The sequence below is a fragment of the Odontesthes bonariensis genome, chromosome 12, assembly GCF_027942865.1.
Source record: "Odontesthes bonariensis isolate fOdoBon6 chromosome 12, fOdoBon6.hap1, whole genome shotgun sequence".
NCBI classification, from domain to species: Eukaryota; Metazoa; Chordata; class Actinopteri; order Atheriniformes; family Atherinopsidae; genus Odontesthes; species Odontesthes bonariensis.
This window is the reverse complement of record NC_134517.1, coordinates 18,782,161-18,805,058: the sequence shown is the minus strand read 5'-3', so window position 1 is coordinate 18,805,058 and position 22,898 is coordinate 18,782,161. Positions and strand designations below refer to the sequence as shown.

At 40.3% G+C, this 22,898-nt stretch overlaps 1 protein-coding gene across 1 annotated transcript in view; it reads right to left on the bottom strand.

The window, feature by feature from the left end:
* Positions 1-2,052: 2,052 nt before the first annotated feature.
* The window catches only part of nalf1b (NALCN channel auxiliary factor 1b), a 96,741-nt gene continuing 75,895 nt past the window's right edge, over positions 2,053-22,898 (bottom strand). The window contains exons 2-3 of the mRNA XM_075478677.1: positions 5,910-6,081; positions 2,053-3,285 (exon numbers count right to left, since the gene is read on the bottom strand). Of these exons, the coding sequence (XP_075334792.1) occupies positions 2,984-3,285; positions 5,910-6,081 (474 nt within the window). The 3' untranslated portion in view covers positions 2,053-2,983. The remainder of the gene's footprint in view (positions 3,286-5,909; positions 6,082-22,898) is intronic.

Sequence of the window (22,898 nt, the reverse complement as noted above, 5' to 3'; positions counted from 1 at the left end):
TGTTACCATTACAGTGTGAGCATCTCACCTTTTTAATCTATTTGGAAGTTGCTTGGAATGGAACAGTAAGTGCATTGTGCTATGGCGAATGTATGCCTAAGCAAGTATTATGGGACGAACAGTGTCCCTTAATGTAATGTTTAATTCAAGTGCTTGGTCTGGACTGTTTGTCAACTGTAACCCTCGTTCTTGCATTATGCCTGTGCAAAAATCAAATACATTGATGTCGCATGGTATGGAGTCGAGGAAGGTGCATTTCCTCTTGCAGACGGTCAGATTGGCTTCATCGAGAGGAAAGAGATGATCTTCAGCCCCCCACAGATGCGGAGCCAGGTGCATTATATCCGGTATTCCAGCCGGAACACCTGGGTTTCTGGACGGACGGATGCGATGTGCATTCCATGTGTCTTGGATGCTGTTCAATTCATCCTGGGGAAAAAAATAACGAATGCAAATAAATATTTTAGGATTTTCATTTGGCTACAGCCCTGACTTGGGCGCCTTACAAGGCAGCCTTGAGAACAGGTGAGGGTGTGTGAAGTACTTTGAGTCAACTAGGCTCATGATGATGCCATGACTGGACGCCAAGGTTGAAAGAATATTCCTGTATTCCATACCTAGCCCATGGTAAACCCTGATTAAGTCCATTTCTTGGCTCTCATTTAACCAAACCGTGCTCTCCTTAAAATATAGCAAGCGCACGTTTACCTAAATCGTGCGCTCGAATTACTAATGTCGTGTACTTGCTGTAATACAGTTGTACTCACGTTATATACCTCGTGAGCACAATTTACTGAAACGTGTCTTCACTTTGCAAAGTGCGCTCTCATTTAACCAAAACGTGCTCTCGTTGAAATACAACGTGCGCATGTTTACCTAAATCGTGCGCTCGATTTAGTAGTCTCGTGCTCTCGTTGTAGTAACAAAGTTATATACCTCGTGACCACAATTTACTAAAGCGTGGTCATGATTCACAAAACGTGTTAACGTTATTTAAGAAATGTATAGCCTAATTAAAATTGGCACAAGTAAGCAAAGCGTGGCCACGATTCCACACTCTCATAACATCATGAGCCAAATTTACCAGCAGGATATGAGTCTTCACCATTTTGAAATGGACTTAATCAGGGTTTACCATGGGCTAGGTATGGAATACAAGAATATTCTTTCAACCTTGGCGTCCAGTCATGGCATCATCTTGAGCCTAGTTGACTCAAAGTACTTCACACACCCTCACCTGTTCTCAAGGCTGCCTTGTAAGGCGCCCAAGTCAGGACTGTAGCCAAATGAAAATCCTTAAATATTTATTTGCATTCGTTGATTTTTTCCCCAGGATGAATTGAACAGCATCCAAGACACATGGAATGCACATCGCATCCGTCCGTCCAGAAACCTGGCTCCGCATCTGTGGGGGGCTGAAGATCATCTCTTTCCTCTCGATGAAGCCAATCTGACCGTCTGCAAGAGGAAATGCACCTTCCTCGACTCCATACCATGCGACATCGATGTATTTGATTTTTGCACAGGCATAATGCAAGAACGAGGGTTACAGTTGACAAACAGTCCAGACCAAGCACTTGAATTAAACATTACATTAAGGGACACTGTTCGTCCCATAATACTTGCTTAGGCATACATTCGCCATAGCACAATGCACTTACTGTTCCATTCCAAGCAACTTCCAAATAGATTAAAAAGGTGAGATGCTCACACTGTAATGGTAACAGATTTCGTGGCCACAATTAATAGAACGTGCGAACGTTTCAAGCAATTTGGATTTATTGTTGCCATACAGAATGTCGTGGGCACGTCTTACAGATCGTGGGCACACTTTTGTTTATTGTGCTCACAAGGTATATAATGTGGGCACGACTGAGGGGCAGTGAGCGCACGGTTTTAGTAAGACGAGCGCACGGTTTATGTATACGCGCGCACGCTTTATTTAGACGAGCGCACGATTTAATAAAGCGAGGGCACACTTTGAAAAGTGAGAGAACGCTTTCTTGAACCCCCCTGAAAAAGATATTGTTTGATCTCTCCCGGGCTCCGTAGGTTACGCTTCCCATTGACCTTGTTATATACAGAGTCAAATTAACCTTCAATTAGTGCATCATTTAAGTCAAACAGAATAATGTCAGCATAATTAGGGGGTATAATGTATATATTTATTTATGTTTGCTTCAAAGTAATTAAATATACAATCCATTAGTCAAGCAAACTTGAATCGAATAACAGCGGACTATTTTACGAAACTCCTACGACAGCTCTGGATCACTCGTAAATTCTGTTCGTACCTGAAAGAAAACGTAAAATACGAAAAAATTGGTGAATGCGAAAATTCTCTTAAATCACTAGTACGCACGATTAAAGAACAAATCTGTTCATACGAACGGTTGTTGCATGAGGCCCAATAAGTTCTGAAAACAAACTATTCCCATCCACCCAATACACACACACACACACACACACACACAAACTTGCAGCTAATAGTTTTGTTTTTCTTTACAAATCTTTCTTGTGTAGAGAACACATTTTGTTCCTGTATGAAGGACTCCGAAACATAGACAGAGGATGAACGGATGTTCAGAATATGATTGTGTTATTCCATAGTCAGCCAGTGCAACAGAAACCAATAATTGGAACACAGTGTAAAAAAGCGTAGTGAGAGAAACTCAGCCACAAGGAAGCTGACTTTACCTCTCAACAAAGGCTGTGGCATTGTCCCCTTTCCCTACCCAAGGGACTGCTTGAGTCCCATTGTATGTCTGTTTGTTTAGTTAATTATTTGTTTTGATTGATTTTTTTTTTAATCTGTTTCATCTCAAAGCGTCCCCCATTTTACGTTTGCTAGAGAGTGTTGCCGAATGTCCACAGGCACACAGCTCCAGCCGTTCGCACAAACTGCTGCTGTAATTTTCCACATCGGTTGCCATGGTGAGGGAATCCCCCACCCCAACAACCTCGCTTCCTCCTGGCAACTCCATCACTCCTCGTTGGCGGGGTTCTCCTCCAGAGGCGTGATGGTGGGGAGGCCCAGTCCTGTTGCATTGTGGGATGCAGTGAGGCTAGCAACAGTGTGTAGGAGGACGAGGACCAGCAGGCAGAGTTTGAGCCGGCTGTTACACAGTCTGCAGGCTGCTGAGGAGCTGAGGGAGGTGCGGTGTTGGCATGGCGGATGAGTTCTTTTCAGGGTCCCCCTGGAACTGTTGTCCACATTCAAGTCCCACCGCACATCGCAGCACTCTGCATCCGGGTCTACACCTGATGGATAATCCTCCAGCAGCCCTGCAGTGGAAGGGTGTGGAGATAAAAGGAGTGAGAGGTAGACCATAACTGTGAAGCTTTCATATCTTGTTTCCTGCAGAATAAAGTGTGTGGCGGCTTGTCCATCCTTTTCCCAGACGTAGGTGTAAATAATTGAGTTATTAACTGGTTTTGTTTGAACTGCAGCACTTTTTTAAATCCTTTTCATAGCAGGAGCTAAAAAACTTTTTTTTTTAGCAATCAACAAAGGTATAATATTTTAGGCTTGATAATAAAAAGGTTTTTGCCTAACTGTGACATACAGTACATAATGGTAATAATTATGTATTTCATGTGCTGTCTTTGGCTCAATGCAATTCAGTTGAATTAAAAAAAATACTTAGTCACCAACGGTAAGCTGTATTGATGCAGTATACATAATAAATAGATACAAATAAGTAGAACAAATGTTTGCACTTTTCAATGCAAGTTTCACTGCATTGAGTTCAAATTTACCTAAATGCTGCACCTGATGTTTTCATTCTATACTGTAAGCCTAGAGATACAAATGACATGTTACACATGAAGAAAACACATATATATCAGCTTGGGATTTCTTAATTTCTTAGCAATAATATTAATTTGAGATTGAGCATCTGTCAATACCGAGTGTGATTCTGATTACATCAATTTTACTGGAAATTTTTTTAAAAAAAAACCACACACACCAAAGACAGTGACACCAAACAGTTGATACCACACGTATCCAATCAATTCAGTGCAACAATCATTCTGTTTCGAACGTGTTGTTGTACTTGATTAAACATTATCAAAGCCGTGTTTTAATTCCCTCATTTAAAACCACTCCGGATCAGTGTGGTAAGCTGCTGCATAAGGATGCGGATCTTCCAAGATAACATGCATTTGCTCACAACAGAATGCTTTCTGCAGACATAATTCTGAAGGGATTTTAACTTGATGAGGTTCAGAAAGCGTCACGCTTTTTCAGGCAAATAATTCATTAGTTCGTTCGATACTTTGTTTATTCGACTCTCTGGCACAAAGTTTTTTTTCTCTTTTCTCTTTCCATAAGTTCAACTTTTTCGATGCGACTGAAAAAACAACAGCAGTAAAAATTTGCCCAGATTTATCATTTAAGCAAACAGTGCCAGGCTTGTACTTTCATTTTTTATGAGCAGCAAAAGCAGCCTAATCAACTATTCGTTCTCACTATTCTGAAACCAAATTAAATTATAAACAAGCAAGTGAAACATTGCACTTTCGATTTATTGTCGTGATTTGTGTTAATATGAGCTAATGCTCAACATGACCACCAGAGAGCAGCATCAACATTTAATCGATGTAGGCAGTTGCCTCCCATGGACCGTAACAACTAAAATCATTTTAAAATATTGCAAATAATAATTTTACGATTAACATTAGTGCATGTGCGCCTGCATTTGTAATCGATGCTGGAAGTAGCTATCATCACTTGTTCTATCTTCACCAGAGAAACCACGATCAGACATTAACTGATAGGAAGTCTCTGCTTTATTTTGCAATACTTCCTGGTTGTGAATTTCTGATTCCTGTTCCTAAGGACTTATACACTTTGAATTAAGCAAACAGCATGTTTTGCTTGTTTGTGTTGAACAGCAAACGGGAAAGAGCAGCTCAAAAGATTTTATAACTGATGAATCGATGTGCATTTCCAGCCATTTTCTTAGGTCTTACTTTTTAAGATAATTTTGTACATAAGAGGATTTCTTTTTTTGAAATAACTGTGCTGTGAAAAATCCAAGCTATAATTGGGCTGCTGAATTTAAATCCCTGAGTCCTGCACTTTACAAGCTGGAAAACTACAGCAAATAGATGGTATTTATGCTGTTTAGGACAGAGAGATAGTACAGACATCTTGTCACAGTGCTCCATTGTGCAACTGCCTTTTGGTGCTGTGAGTAACTGTCAAAAATTCATTTTTATGGTGGGCCTTGATTGCCTAATTGGACCGAAAGACCTGAAAATATAAACTTGCAAGAGTTTCCTGTATGACTGTCAGAGGCTGACTGTCCCACGTTGGTACTGCCGAGAGAAACAACTAAATCTGAGTGCTGAGCCCATGTGGTGGCTATAGAGATAGCTTAGGTGACCCTGAAACATCCCATAGTTATGCTGCTATAGGCCTACATTGCTAAAGGAGCTCCCATGATGCACCTTTCCTCACTCTGCTTTCTGTTACTCTCCATGTACATTTGGCATTATTGTTTTCATTCATCATAGTTTCTTATTCTTAGCAGGTATCCCTGTTCTGGTGTTCTGGTCCTTGACATTTGTTGTGATTTGGTGCTATATAAATAAAGCTAAATTGAATTTTATTGAACGTGAATGCTAATGAACGTTACTCAGGTCAACAGCAAACAGGGTGAGAACTCTGGAGATTAGAGGAACCTTTTAGTTGTAGCTCTGAAACCCAGGATCTGGCCAAGTTATGTTTTTTGAACCCTCAGTCAATAAAGTACTTCACCCCAACTGGTGCAATACTTAAGCCTCTCTGGGCAACTGCATGTACTTCACTGATGCCAATCTTAAAAGAAGAAAACAGAAAGAGAACAAACAAGAAAAAAACTGTAAACATAATTTTGCATGACATGATGATTGCCGTTTACCTGTGCATATAAAACTGGGGCTGCCTCCATGAATGAGATCATCATTATCGGGCAGGACGAAGGGGCACCGTTGTTGCACCTCCAGGCAGTACTGGCCACAAGGGATTCGCTTGCTGCAGTGCATTTGGGTGGTCTGGAAGTACTGAGAACACAGCCAGGGCTTATAAACCATCTGGGTGGAAGACAGAGAGGTGAGAGGATATTGATGTGTTAGTGAGGGTTGCTTTGGGTGATATACACACATACACACACACACACAGGGACAAGTACAAACGTACATTTTCTCACCATGAACGTGCACCATCACGACCTCTATAGCTATTGATTCACACAGGACTGAGCAGATATCCTGGTGATCCTAATATCCACTGTTTAATGAATGTGGTTGTTGCTGGGCAGTCATCACTTTGTTAGTCAATACAGAGTATTACCTGACCTCCTCTTTAGAACAGAATTGTCGCTGTGAACTGTGGCTGCACCGCTCTGATTTGAGAAGATTAACTTGTGTATTTAATGGGTGGAACAAAAGTTGTTTAAAAAAAACACACAACATAGACTTTGCCGCCTTTTTCACAGCCTTTTTAATTTTTTTTTTACATCAGACCTCCTGGATATCGTTAACACATCTTCTCCATCAAGTGTTTTTCCACAGGCTCAGAAAAAAAGCAGTCATCAAGCCACTATCAAAAGAAGGACATATTTGACTCCTAACGAATAGATATTTACTGGCCAATATCAAACATTTGCTTTTTAGGTGATCTCATAGAAAAACAAATTGTTTTTCAACAGCTGCACCAATTCTCGATGGACAAATGTCTTGACATCTCCAGTCAGGGTTCCGTCCAGACCACAGCACTGAGATTGCTCTTGTTAAAATAATAACCAACATTAATTTCTGACAGAAAATGGAAACATTTATGTCTTAGTTTTACTGGATCTCAGTGCTGCATTTGATAAAGCTGACCACAACACATTGCTCAGTGGACTGGATAAACGTGCGGGAGTCCTCCGCAGCAAACCAAATGGTTTGAATCCTGCCTAAAAGGCAGCCACTACTTTGTGTCTTATGGGTAATCAAACATCTGAGCGGACAAAAAAGTGGAATTTGGAGTTGCCTAAGGGTAATTCTGGGGCCTTTTTCATTCAACAAATACATGCTCCCACTGGCACAGATTATGTAAAGCAACAAAATATGTTACAGTTGTGCAGATGACACAGAAATCCCACAAAGCCAGGGGATCATTATGCTTTACAAACACTCATTAGGTGCCTTTGTAAAAGAGTTCATGAGGTCTTTAATTCCACTTGCCATCTTTTGTGTATAGTTGTAAAATTGCTGTGGAGATTTGTCGGCTCTGGAGGGGCCCTCTCTCGGAGGTAGTAAACACATGGCACTGACCATTCTGATACTTAGTTAATGAGAGATGTGCCCGAGTGTGCTGTGAGTGAGCTGCCTGCTGCAAGCCAACTGAATATAGGACCACTGCATATTGCATTTCCATTACGATCATAAATATCGGCATGAGGATACAATTCAGCAGTCTGTCCATCATTTTCTACAAAACACGGAATTAAGAGTCAAAATGCCACTTGGACGGGCCAGTCTGAAGTGGAGCTGACCTGATTACACCTTGAAAAAATAAACAGCTGGATGATCCAGAATTTTCCTCAATTAAACAAAGACAAAACAGAGGTCATCGTCTTTGGAGCCAAGAAAGAACAGTTAAAAACATTTACTCAACTTCAGTCTGTAATGATTAAAACCTGACATCAACATGAAACTTGACGAACATCAGATGAATGTGGGATTATCAAATAACTGACAAATAAACATCTTAAATGCCAGCCTGTGAATTTAGACATTGATCAAATGTTGGCATTTTAACTGCCAATTTCAATCAGAATGCAAAGATATGTTTTCATGATTATATCTAAATGGTAACCTTAACTATAAATCTACCCTCTCGGTCAGGATTTAGTATTGAATTAAAAACAATGATGAAATACTTTATATATTAAAAAGGGTTGGGTGACAAACAATTCTTATTCACAATGGGCTATAAATGTTTTTTTTCATATATTATAAGTCCATTCTTTTCTTCTGACATTGTATCCAACACAGATTAGAAAATTTGTGAGATAATTAGTCTACATATCAGCAATATTCAATCAAATGCAGCAGGCTTACATTCATGACTACAGTACTTTGCACAACTAAGAATTTTCTGATTGCAGTCGCCTCTTAATTGCAGCGTTATTGTAGCTTTTGGCCATAATGATTTATATCATTTTTCTACACCAGCCCATTCGTACATCCTGCTCTTCTTATGAATGAAACGTCAGACGATGGGTGTATTTTGTGTAGATGTGTCATTAATATGCTTAGTATCACATTCAGTACAAGCATTAGTTGAGTTCTGTGAAAATCTTGTTGTTGGGTATGCAAAAACCTTCATGGGAAAGGTGGAAATAAGGCAGGCCATAACTCCTGTACAGGTTATTTTGTTTATATTCACTACATTGTTAAATGTAGCCATTAATTCTGTCGAGCAGGATTTTGTGAGCAAGTTAAAGTAGATCATTTCCCTTCCAATTTGACACTTTTTTAAACAGACAGGATCATTAAGGATTCAGACTTTGAGGATAAAATCACAAGTCTACAATGTCCAAATGTCCCATCTGTTTAAATGTATTCTCATCTTCAATTTCTGCACCATTTATAATTTCCTGTCAGCTCACGGCTGAACAAACATATTGGAATAATCTGTGAATGATCTTCAGAAAGATTCCAGCAATTTATCATTCGTGAAAGAAATTCAAGCCTGCTCAATGATGAATAAAGTGGACTACAAGTAGGTATTATATTGATTCTTTTCTCCAATTCAGGCTCCCACTGATGCTGCCGTGTTAAAGATAAATGTGCATTGTCATACATTAACATTTACACTTTATTAAACTGGAGGCTCTCCATATTTACCTGCCGCTATGGTGAGTTAAAATATTGGAGCTCTATCGATTATGTCTATATACATATTTTTTTACCCCCTTTATCATGTTTCAACAGAGTTTATAGACCTAAATTTGATCAACCGCTCTGAAATGAAAAAGAAGTTTACCATATCAACAAGTTTAGATTAAGCTACTTTTTATTAATGTCAATAACCTATGCACATACGTTTGGGAACGTATTGCGCTACAAAAAACAACACTGTCAGTGCAGCTCATGGAAAAGCATTTCAAATGTACAGTATAAGGATTTTGTGCTGTCATTTGGTCATTTTTCTTCTCACCCATTTCCTGAAGTCTACAAGTGAGCAAGTGGGGACAGGTAATTTACTTAATCTGTGGTATTATCACCATTTAGCTGGCATTTTCTGTTAAGGCTTTGCCTGTTAAGCAAGCTAGCGCCTGCTGTGAGTTAAACATTGCACCTAAAAACTGTGAGCCAGAACACAGATCATATCACTCCCCCATGTTGCCATGCTGTTGACAAAAAGCTGTGTATGTTGATATCATATATTGCGCCCTATATTTACTAGTAATGGTGTGTCTCTTGTGAATGACGCATACAATCTCTGAAAACATGAATGCAGCGTCATAAAAACAGAAACATTAAATGGCGTCTTTACATCTATCGATTAAAAAAGAAGAAGAAGAGGAAAATGAAGAGATTCTTTAAACTTTTATGGAGGGCAGAATGAACTCTTGAAACAAAGTCTTACTTTTAAAAAAAAACACTCCCAAAGGATGTGTGTGCGTGTAAAAGTAAGTTTTCTGGTCATCAAGAATTTAACAGGAACAGTTTAGGTCAAGAGGAGTTATCGAGCAGCAGGGAAACTTTCACACAGAAGGTATCATCAATTTGCTCGTGAAGCAAATCAAATCCCTGTTCGACGGCAGAATGTCGAGAAACACCTCTCCAACCTTTAAACATGAGGGTGGATTGATCACGTTTTAGGTCGGTGTTTTAACAAGCGGCACAGGTAACGTTTCACTGGTAGGAGGAAATGCTAATTCAATTAAATAGTAAGAAACTGAGGAAATAATGTCTGCAAAACGAACAAGGATGAAAAGTAGATGACCTCAACTGAAAGCCTTATCGAAGTTACACACCTCTAAATCCTCAACGGGCTACCTCATGGGGAACTTGTTGAGGATTTTACCATCCTATACCCCACCATAAATGTATTTGGAAATCTGAAGACAGCCCTTAAAAGAGCAGTGGTAATTAGAAAAATCGTTTGCAGAAAGAATGAAAATCCCCCAAACGATGAAGAGACTCTTAGCAGGCATCAAAGGGAGCGTTATTAGGTATACTGACCTTGCAGTGAACCCAAACCTTTTTTTTTCTTTATTGTTTTGAAACTTTATGATAGGGAAAATATAAAGAATGCATGAAAAATCCTGTTTGCATCACTCATATTTTGCATTTACGGTAAAATATATCCCATTTTTCTTACTGTTTACTAGCCTGGCTGACGCGTCCACATCTCGATGAGATGGTGGTCTGGGAACTAGGTGTGCATTTTCTCGTATTTGAGGCGTGGTTTACGAATGCCTAGAGCCGTTTATTGGGCACTACGAATGTCTATCAAATGGCGTCTGGTTCTTCAAATGCTACTTTGCGCGCGATTCATAGCCAATTGTATCACTTATACCAGATGACGTATGTAGAGCGACAGAAATTCGACGAGGAAATACATCCTTCTTGGCAATGAAATCTTTCAACGCCAAACGTGGCTCTTTTTTAAAAGTAAACTTGCGTTCTAAGCTACTTAAAACACTTTCTAAGGCTGCATCGAACGGTAACGTTGTGTCCGCTGCCATGTTGGATTAACACTCTACAAGCTTCGGTGTCGCGCATAGACGTTGTCATCGTCTTGCTGCTCCCCCCGTTCTGTGATTGGTTCCCTAACTCAGGCAAAAATAAGGGCGGTGGTTTCCAGGCTGCCTTTGCAGTGTGAATGAAATCGCGCGCAAAGCAGCATGGGAATTCCCAGGCTAACTGTTTACTGCAATTTGCATCAAATTGATTGATGAAAAAATTATTTTTCTAAAAATTTCAAGCTCAATTTATTGCCACGACTTCAAACTTCATTTATGTGCGTGATTGAGATTTCTAGGTATGTGTGAAGTCACACTGTTTTGCATTGCTCTAGTTAAACAGATTTTCATGTCAACCCGTTCATAGCTGTCATCGTGGGCCGAGTTTCCCCTTATTCAGCAATGTGCCACATTAACAGTGTCACTGACGCAAGTGTCAAACGGTGTCTGTTTTGGTGTTCATCGGATGATTTCTCTACTCGGCAAGGATCTCAGGACACCATGTCAAGGACAAGATGTGTCTGGCCATTTGCACTGAAAGTAAGACATGAAACATAATCAAAAGCTGAATAATCAATATCATCACAACCGGAGAGGTTTTCTTTAAATGACATCTAGAGCCCAAGGGAGAAGATCTCCCACATTTGACAACAATTTCTACATTTTCCCACACTAAAATTCTACTTTAGGTGACACCTACAGCTAAAACAACAAAATGGCCTCTGCGTACTGAAGTCAGTTGAACTCCTGCCAGAGATATGAGCTATGTAGTGTAAAAAAGCCTTCTCTCTTGGTCCTCTACCACACACTCAGTCGGCTTGTTACTGAAGCCCGCTGCATCTCTACTTCTTAAAGTGTCAGAATGTGGAACACCAAATGGTGATTCATCATACTTCTGTCAAAACTCAGAGAGAGCGAGATAAAGTCAGACGGAGACTGAGTTGGAAGAGCCGTGTCTCAATAGAGTAAAATGAACTCTTCCTCGTTTTTTTTTATACAATTTTGTGTTGTTTCAGCTCTCTTTGGTGGAGAAAAAAAAAGTACTACCTTCTCCTCCACTGGAAAAAAGTCACCTTGAAGTGACAATGCCAATATAAAGCCAATATTTTACTATCAAATGTCATCAATGCCAAGACAGATAGGGATTATAGTACCTGTAAGCACCAAGTGTTGACATTAATTCGTAGAGTTCAACATTTATTTTGACAAAAAGAGAAAAAATCCAAAGAAACAAGCAGGAAAACACTTCAATGTTGTTGCACTGATGGAATTAATGAATTGATGCTTGGTACGTTTTAGGCTGTCAAGACAACAGGGAAACAGGAGGGAAGATTTGGTTTGCACTGAGGGCAAAGAGAATAATAATTAAAAATATAAATTGAAGCACATTAGAACAGAGATAAAAGTTTAATTAAACCAGAAAAATAAGGAATAAAGTTCCGTCTCTGATGGAGAAGTGTTCAATGTAAAGGCCTCATTATGTTTTCTAAATGTTATGCAGTTATTCACCGGACCCGATTTCTTAATTTTTTGCAGAAAGGCGTTTATTAATAGGCAGGAAGTCTTATCATTTAGCATATAGTAACCTAACAGATCAGAAAGAAGGTTGTCCAGTGATAGATTGTGAATAGTTAAGTGTCCTCCATACACGAGCATAGAAAGCTGCTTTGGATGAAAACACGTAAATGTAAATGTGAATGCATAATAATGTCCTCATTAGGATGAAGGACAAATATATGGTTGAACTATGAAGTATTCTCCATGACAAATTTTATAGGTGATAAATACAGGCGATAAAAAGATGAGAATGCTGAAGAACAGGGGCAGATTTGCATCGGGCATCACAAATCACGGGGAGAACAGATCTGTAAAGACAAGTATCGATGGACAGAAGTGCATCTGTGTTGGAAGAGATTTAACGCTTGTCAAAGCAAAACGAAGTGGGTAAACTTGTTTCTTTTGGTAAAAAATACTCTAGCTGTCAAAAGGTAGATTTTTTACTGTCATAAGATCTAGCTGATACTATCTATTCGTCATCTCTACAACATGTAGTCGATTTGTTATCGGGAAGTTTCGTGCCACGAAATGTTGTTACAATCCACTCCCATCCTTCCTTTCCACTGTTGCTTGCCTGTTGCCGATTTGCTGACTAGAGACTCATCTGTCTCTTGAATCGGATTATTTCATTACGATTAGACTAATAAGGTTATAATTGATGAAAGGCCTTATACCCTACCCTGTGGTATTGGTTTTAAGTGGCCCCGGATGGCCTTGCCTTGTCAGTGCCTTGTCTTTAATGTTTTATCTAGACTTGTTACTAAACCGCTGACAGAGGCTGACGGAGCAGCAGGCAAGACGACAAAAAAACTGCAACTCACTCCTCTTCAACAAACAGTGCAGCACAGCAGCCGTATAGACACCTGCAGAGTGTCATGAGCAGCCTTGCTTTTTCCATTACAACGAACACAGCCATTCTCTGCTTCACTGCACTTAGGCTATCCCCTTTTCTTCCATCCTCTGCTCTGCATTGTTTATTTAAGTAGTCCTTGTCATAAATAATGGATCACGACAAGTGTACAGCACAATAGGCTAGTTTTAGATTCTTTTCCAGTTATGTTAGACTGGGACTTAAAAGAGTACGGTCAAAAACAGCGGAAGGCAACGATGAAGACTGTGTGTGGAAATTAAAGCTTTTTCTGTTCTTTATTTTTTATTCTTATCTAAATACAGTTTTTTTCTGGGAAATGTGACCTGACTATAGGATGTCTAGAAGTGCACTCACACACTCTATGTGCTCAACTGCTCCTGTGGTACAGGGAATCAGGTCACCCAAATATTCATTTTAGGGAAAATCAGTCAATTCTTGCACATTGCCTCCGCATTGATTTATGTAAAAAATTCAACCTTTTCAGTCACAAAGACCTTTCACAAGTCAGATCAATCATAAAAACCCATTGTGCCGAACTGTACCTCGTAATACTGGCATTAAACCCCTGTATTGACCCTTAGATATACTGTGGATTGAGGGAGCGACCATAGTGACATTTTACATTCAGCTGGCTTGAAAACTTGGAACCGTTATTTAGACAGTAAACCAGATTTTACCATCTCCCACTAAAGTTCCTAGCTAAAGCAAAATAACTTGCTTTGGCCAAAAAATACTTGTGGTTGGGAATAATTTCTATCCATAACACTTTGCTTGTGCTATGGGTACAGTTGTAGATGAAATCCCTCTTTCTGAGCAGAACTATCCCTATCTGATATATACAGAATCTACTGGAAAATGTTTATTCTTCAAATAATAGACAACGTCTCTGAAGCGTCTTTACAAAGGTGCATGCTTAACAAGAGGGCAGGAAGCATTGCTACTCCTGCTTTGTTTGGCAGAGACAAGCTCCTAAGTAGCAAAGATGAGGCAGTTAGCTTCATCAGCTAAAAGAAATAGATTCAGAAATAGTGCAGAAGAAGACAGTAAATGGGCAGACAGGAGTCCCATGAGTCCTAAATTCCTTGCACTCTTTACTACCCAGTTTGCTAAAATGCAAAGCTCTCATTATTACTGCATATAATGATTTGTATGCAAACGTTTCATAGTATTAACCCAGTGACACATGTCTGAGGCCATGAAGTTAGAGCGACTCCACTTGGGAATGTCTACCCATCCATTGCCAAGTGTCAAAACCTGGTAGTTTCAAAGAACATTTAAGAATGCATTTTTTTTATACTCGTGTCTTGTAGCCTTCCCATGGAAATTTCTACTTACTTAAGCACACAACCAACATCAATACCAGGTCACATCATCCAGAAACATTGTCAGCTTACATTTTATGGAAGTTTACATCACATATCTTAACAATGAAATAACATTAAATTAGATTAGGATGTTTTAATTGTTAAGCTATCAAGAATTTATAAACAATGAAAATGTACGTTAATCAATGAAATCGTGTGACTTCCAACCATGATTTTCCTCTGTGGATAGACACAGGTCCAGTTGTGTTTGTTAGCAAAAAAAAAACATCTATATTTTGATGAACAAATGGCGAACAGATTCTCTGATTTCACCTCATGGCTGAATGAAACAAGTCCATCACACATTGAGTTTGTGGCAATGAACTTCCTAAACGTGTATATAATCTAATATAACAATAAGCTCATTACAGATCTATTTCGACCACCAACAAATCATACTGTTATCATAGTCATCACGGTATATTAAGAATTGTGATGATTATTATTACGACTGAAAGGATGTCAAACTGTTTTCAGGGGAAACAAAATTTGTGTAGCGTTTAACAACAATTGAAGGTTAGATTTAACAATTGTGGCTCTGCCGATAAAGGATGTGGACAAAGTCCCACGTCTCTCACACTTTAGCTGTGATCAAACATGCACTGGAGTCCAGAAATGTTCCAGACACGCTCCAGAGTGGCGACATGCGTTTGCAGCTTTCCACTTGCTCCTTGCTATTTTGTGTACAACCACATTCTCCTGAATAACTCCGGTGTTCATGTGTGAAAACGGCTTATGTGTCATCGGGTACAAAGAAGGAACTACATATTAAGAACTTAAGCAGAATACACTCACAGTATCTCTATACCAAGCCAACCAATCCGCTGTCATCCGAACCAAAATGTAACAATTCTGCTGCTACTCCCTGTAGAAGCAATGAAATCCTTGATCTCGAAAAGCCCTTCTTTGCATAACTCTTGTTCTTGAACTGCAAATGTGGTCCCGCTGCTCTGTATGAAACATCCTCCGACTTCATATTGGTTGACTGAAAATGAACTACTGTTTTTACATTCCATGCCTTGGGGTACTATGCTGAGACATTTGGGCTTTAAGGGGGGTGGAATGGTGTCTGTTTTTGAGTACCATGCAACATGGCAGAGCAGCAGGGTTGGTGACCTGTGCTGTTTCTGGATATGAAATGCTCCTTCTAAGATAGTCATGACTCAGGTTATAACTAGTATTTCACTATTGCGCCACTAGATTGCCATAAACATTACACACAGCAAGCAAATCTGAAACGACAAAGCACCTCTGGTCAAGTAAAATATATGGTAAAGGTAGATGGTGTTTCTAGATTTCTGCTTCCTGCCAAAAGAAGCTCAGACTATCGTTCTGTATGCTCATCAAAGTGTTGCTTGATATGAGCAATCCATTTAAGAAGTGGCATTAAAGCAGACAGATAAAAGGGGTCAAATGGAGGTTGTTCTTTAGCAGGAGTCAGCATGTAAACTATCCCCTTAGCTCCTGCAGCAGCAGTGACAGTGTCTCAGGGGAGTTCCACATCTGAAGGGTAAAATAGCAAAGGTTACAACAAATATAATCTGAAAAACATCATCCACAAACAAACAAGTGTGCGTGAATAAGCACACTACCAAATCAATGAATGTTATCAACCGTGAAGTCAAACACAAAAGAAAAACAAACCACTGATCCCTGCAAAGGAAGCGCATCTGTAATCAATCCAGTATCTCTGCTATCACGCCAATTTAAGCAGATAACGTTTAATAAGCTGTTGTATGTATGCGCATTTCCTTGTGTGTGGAGTGAATCGGTGAATGTGCTTACTGCCTACCCTGAGGCGCCAGTACCTGGCAAGCATACAAGCCATGTCAACAGCAGTTATTTGAGGAAAATGTAACGTAACTAATTATCTAAACAACAAGACAGACATGAAATAAACAGGCGGGTTGAGCCAAAATGGTTGGAGGAGCCAACATCAGAATCAGAACCAAGTTTATTGCCAAGTAGGTTTGCACTTAGAAGGAATTTGACTTGCTGCAGACAATATATATATATATACATTTAATGTAACGCAGAAGGTATGAAAGGGGAGAGTCAGTGTCAAGGGGGGCCTTGTTGATAAGGCTAGTAGCAGATAGGAAGAAACTGTTTATGTTTATGGCACATGCTTTTATCCAAAGCAACTTACAGGTAGGCAGGTAGGGTAAGGGGGTCTTGCCTAAGGACCCCTACTGGAGGTAGTACCTTTCATGCGGGGGATATGAACCCAGGTCACCTACATGAAAGGTGGCAATCTTACCACTACACTATCCAGTCCCTCTGGACATTGTTCTTGTGGTGTGAGGTTTTGGTCCTGATGGACCGCAGCCTGCTGCCAGATGGGAGTGTCTGAAAGAGTTTGTGACTAGGGTGCGAGGGATCAGCCACAATCTTCCCTGTCCGCGTCAGAGTCCTGGAGGCGTACAGGTCCTGGAGAGATGTAAGATTGCAGCCAATCACCTTCTCTGCAGACCGAATGACACGCTGCAGTCTGCCCTTGTCCTTTGCGGTGGCAGCAGCGTACCAGATGGTGATGGAATAAGTGAGGATGGACTCAATGATGGAGGAGTAGAAGTGCACCATCATGGCCCTTGACAGGTTGAATTCTTTCAGCTGCCGCGGGAAGCACATCCTATGCTGGGCTTTCTTCATGAGGGAGCTGATGTTCAGCTCCCACTTGAGGTCCTGGGAGATGATAGTTCCCAGGAAGCAGAAAGACTCCACAGTGTCAATTGTGGTGTCACAGAGGGTGAGGCTGAGTTCTTCCTGAAGTCCAGAACCACCTCCACTGCCTTTAGAGTCTGGATGTATGTATGTATTACCCATGAATGTATGGGTAAAACAAAAGCATGAGTAAGGCTGGCAGCAGACTGAAGCCACGTCACAATACATTGATTGAAGTAGAAAGCACTCATACAGCCCATGGAGAGATGCCTATTCAATTACATTCATGCTACATTTGAATGGTCCACCTGCTGTTTGCGGCGACTCATAACGGAAACATTTGCAAATGCTGTACAACACACACAGGCAAACACAAATTCTATCAATAGCAGCTTAACAGTTCTTTATATCTCTTAATTTGGGATGCTTATCTGGTTAAAAAAAAATAAAAAGCCATGCTAACTTAATTACCATACACCAAGGATGTACAGTATTATTCTGAGGGACAAAAAAGTAAGATAGAGTTCACATCTAAACTGCAGAGAAGCACACCTGGGTAAAAATAGAATAACCTCACACAACAGACAGCACTGAGTTCACCAGACGTTGAGGCATTTGACAGGACAGGTTTCAGGGAAATGATTGTCAGCGGAAAGGAAAATAAAAAATAAAACAAGCATTACGAACATTGAATCACAAAATAGGAGCAGGACAGGGGTTACAGGAAAAAATAATGAATGGAAGATACTGTCATGACAGTGTATGAATTAATAATGAAAGAATGAATTCCCTCCATGCAGAGGTGTTCACTTTCTCCAAGAGTGTGTCAGGTGCTGGTCTGTGCTGCCCTCTGAGCCTCCGAGATGCTTTCTTTCAACTCGTTCTGACACGATGTTGCTGTCTCTGGACAGCTTGGTGAACTTCAGATCCCATCACACAATGTAAATTTGATCTTTGTTAGAAGTAATACTGCAACTTCTGAACCAATATACAGTATACTGCACTGTATGAGGTTCCCACATTCCTCTTTTGGTGTGACCCAACAGACAGGAAAGAGAGGGACAAAAACATTCTTAAAGGCTGCACTACTGAACGCCCTTTGAGTTTTTGCACACACTGCACACAACAGTTATCTCCACATTTAATAACAGACCTTCCCGGATAACATTCTATACCTTTTTTAACTGGACTTTTTTTTTATGCCAATATGCTTTTTATGGAAGCAATTATTTCAGTCCATATCCATAAGAATGACATAACATGGACAGGACTACAGCTATACCATTTATTGCTGCATAACTGTAATTAAGCAAAGTGGTACTCATACTCCATATGAAAACATTACCATGCCATTCTACTGATGATGAAGAGCTTAACATTGAGCTGGCTGGTCATACAATGATCACATGAAGGAAGCACACAGTATGCTCAAATTATGCTTCTGCACAAAAACGGATACAACAAATGTATCCTTTGTTGACGTTGTCACCAAGGTGAATCCAAGGTGGGAGTCAGGAAACTATCCTCTGTTTCCCTCTGACCATCTTTTTCCTTGTTGATAAGCAAGCACTGTAAAGTCACTTTTAACTATTGGCTCCGCCAGTGCATCAGCTACCACCACAGAAGGCTAACTGGCAATATACACTTCTAGAGCAGATCTTGTTGTTACAGTGAAGGGACACCCAGTGCGCTGAAGCATTGAAAACTGATGCAAAGGGCTGTTAATGAGGGAGAAAGTGCAGGAACATTTATTTTAAACTAAAACAAATAGTGGTTCAGAAGAAAAGTAACAAGGATCACCAGAGTCACGTGGATTCGTCATTCTGGGACATGTTATGACACCAGCTCTGGGACCAGCTTATAATCACAGCTCAGCTGCTCCGTGTGACGATGGCACTAACTGTAGACAGCCAGTTTCAACACTTTACAAAAATAAAATGACTTGAGAAAGTGGTGAAGAAAGCATGAAGAGTTATGAATATGAGTAGATGGATGAATGTGGGAGAGGACATTTTCTACAGAGAGAACGATCCATATGCAATACAACATTTGCCCAAAAGCTCATTTTGTTGATTAATCAAGGTCATCTGGATGTAATTCATCGGCACAGTCATGCCGACACTTACACTGATAATTAATTTGACAAAGATAATTATCAGCAAAACGGGCCTTATGTGAGTGTGAGTGATGAATCAACACCCACTGCAGTTATTCAGCCTGTTGTTAGCTCCACCATACTACACATGCTTTTAGGCGCTGTATGTGCTGCGTGTGTTCCTGCAGCTTACTTATGAACTTTCTCTGCCTCTGTGGGGTCCCATTATTGCATTCCAGGCCGTGCAAACCTTTTAAATAATGTAAGTAATCCTAGCGACAAATCGTAAACCATTATCGCTCTGTATCCCGTCAAAACCTTGCTCTTTTTGCAGCGCAGCAATCTCTCACCCTGATATTCATGTCACCCTCCTCATCCCTCCTTTGGCCCCCTCGTCTTACTCTGCAGTGTGTACTGCAGCAGCTGGATGAAAAATGGCCTAGAAGGGGGGGGGGGGGGGGGGGGGGGGGGCTGGTGCAAGGTTGCCAGCAGAGGCATAACATGCACATTCACCTTCAGACACACATGCTGGTGGTTGTCATTCTAGTTTTACTGTGTTGTTTCTATGGCTTTCTCTGATTTCCCTCTCATAAACAGGCAAAAAAGGTTTTCTACGGTAAATCCCGTTCAGAACTATTGTGGCTTGATCCTCATTTTTAAATGATAAAACCATTTGGTTAAAGTACTAACAATTCCATGTTGTTGCACACTATTTGTTGATCTAATCTGTTCTTTGTGCCAAAAATCTAAACACATTCTTGATCACTGAAACACATTTTGCACCACGATGGCTTGTAATGTGCAATGGTAACCACGAGTTGCAGAAGTTAACAGTTAGACAAAGAGCATCACGGATTGCACACGATGAATTATCACTGATCGCACAACACTGAAAATGTTCTGATGAAACATGAAGGCAAATAGGAGTACACAGGTTATTGAAGCCTTAAAGGGATGGTTTGCCTCTTTTGACATGAAGCTGTATGACATCCCATATTAGCAATATCATTTATGAACATTTTCTTACCCGCTGCTGCGTCCTGTGAGCCGAGTTCCAGCCTCGTTTTGGCGTTGACGAAGGTAGTCCGGCTAGTTGGCTGGGGTTTAAAAAATAAAGCGCCTTGCTTCTCAAAACAATATACGTTCAAAAGAGGATGAACGATTTGCATCACAAAATCGTTCATCCAGAAAAAGTCAGACCTCACAATCGCTTGGCGCTATTTTTGCCTCCCTTCATATCAATGCATTCAGCCTCCTAGCGATAGCCGCATCTGTTACGGTGTTTACTGCTCGGAAGCAGGGGAGTGCTCGGTCTGCACAGTTTACACAGCCCGTAGTGATACGGAGGTAGAGAGAAATAGTGCCAAGCGATGAGGTCTGATGTTTTTTGTTGAACGATTTTGTGATGCAAATGTATTACTCTTTTGAACGCATATTGTTTTGAGAAGCAAGACGCTTTATTTTTTAAGCCCCAGCCAACTAGCCGGACTACCTTCGTCAACACCAAAACTCAGCTGGAACTCGGCTGGAACTCGGCTGGAACTCGGCTCACAGGATGCAGCAGGGGGTAAGTCAATGTTCAGAAATGATATTGCTAATATGGGATGTCATACAGCTTTATGTCAAAAGAGGCGAACTATCCCTTTAAGCCAAGAATAGAGAGAAATAATCCAAGCAGCAGAGGCAGGGTGCATGTAAGAGGAGGTATAAGAGGAAGAAGAGGAGGGGGGCATAGAAGATCAAGACCAGGAACAGTAACATTTAATGCATTCAGAGCAACTGTGAATAACAATGTTCTAGGTCATGGTGTGATGATTGACAGAAGCAGGGCTGACAGAAACCTAACCTCAGCAAATTCTCCAAGGCCATCATAATACGGAGATTCAGAGAAGAGAATAGGTCATTGTATACCGTATTTGGCCTTTGAATGTAGGATCTACACACAGATGCAGATGTGTCAATACATTTCATAAACCATACTGTAAAAAAAAACATGGGTGGCTGATATTACTGAAATGCTTGGCTTGTTTTTCTGTATGCTGTATCTGCATGTTCCCTTTTTTGAAGAAGAAGGGCTGAGCTGACGTGGTCCTTAAAAAGACGTCATTACTTGTAAGAGGAGGTATAAGAGGAAGAAGAGGAGGGGGGCATGGAAGATCAAGACCAGGAACAGTAACATTTAATGCATTCAGAGCAACTGTGAATAACAATGTTCTAGGTCATGGTGTGATGATTGACAGAAGCAGGGCTGACAGAAACCTAACCTCAGCAAATTCTCCAAGGCCATCATAATACGGAGATTCAGAGAAGAGAATAGGTCATTGTATACCGTATTTGGCCTTTGAATGTAGGATCTACACACAGATGCAGATGTGTCAATACATTTCATAAACCATACTGTAAAAAAAAACATGGGTGGCTGATATTACTGAAATGCTTGGCTTGTTTTTCTGTATGCTGTATCTGCATGTTCCCTTTTTTGAAGAAGAAGGGCTGAGCTGACGTGGTCCTTAAAAAGACGTCATTACTTTGTGCACAACAGAGAAATAGTTTTTGAACACAGCACAAGTTTTGAAAGAATAAAGGTTTCCAATCCTTTGGGTACCCTTTGAACACAACACTGACGAAATCCTTTCATTACTTTGAAAATCTAGTTCTATTTGCAGTGCACAATATATTTCTGTTTTGTCTCTGTCTTTCAGTGTTTAATTCATACTGTTTAAGTGCAACATCCAGACATATAATACTTTGTTGCTTGCAGTACAAAACACCTAAAAGCTGAGCTGAGCTAAGCTTTGTCAAAAGCTAAATACATTTCCACTGTATTGGTATTGTTTCAAGTGCTGTGTACAACATAAATATTTTTTGGAGGCACCTGAACATTGTGTTTTCCATTTTTTGACAGTTCTGAGAAAAGGGCATATCAAGTTTTTAAGGTTTTAGCAATTGCAAAAAACTGTGATAGCGTTCAGCTTTCAGTAGCTTATTATTAGACGCTTCTCTTCTCATAGGTGCTAGTGAGTCAGCCATGCTTGCCGTGCCAGGCTCTGTGGAGCCTTTTTAAGGACAATTAATCAGAACCGAGCCCATTTCCACAATTTTTATTTTCACACTTTTTGGTTTAAAGGCGCATAAATCAGATTTATGAAAAACTCCAGCATTTTGGCCCCTACAGTAAAAGACCGTCTCCACACCAAATCAAGTCTTTAACCTAGTTAACATGTTCAAGTGCTGTTTTTAATATGCTACACAATTTATCACCAGCTAAACAAGTCAGCTGAGCAATTCCACTTGGGAACTTGGGTCTCAAAACTACTGATTCGAACAACTAGGGTTTCATTCATAACAAAGCTAAGGAACCAACCTCTGGGTCAGTCTGCAAAGTTGTTTTGCTGCTCTCTTTCATCATAACCCTTGCTGTGTTGCTTGCTCCGATTCTAAAATCAAGTAGTATGTTTTCATCTCTATCTCAAAATACTTACAGTCGTACAGGTGGAGTTGGCATCTGATGACCAATCAAAATTATTCAGGCTTAAAAGCAACACAGCTGCTGCTACAGCCAAAGCAGGAAGAATAAAGGACAATAAAACCCTAAACAAAGTAGATAAACATAA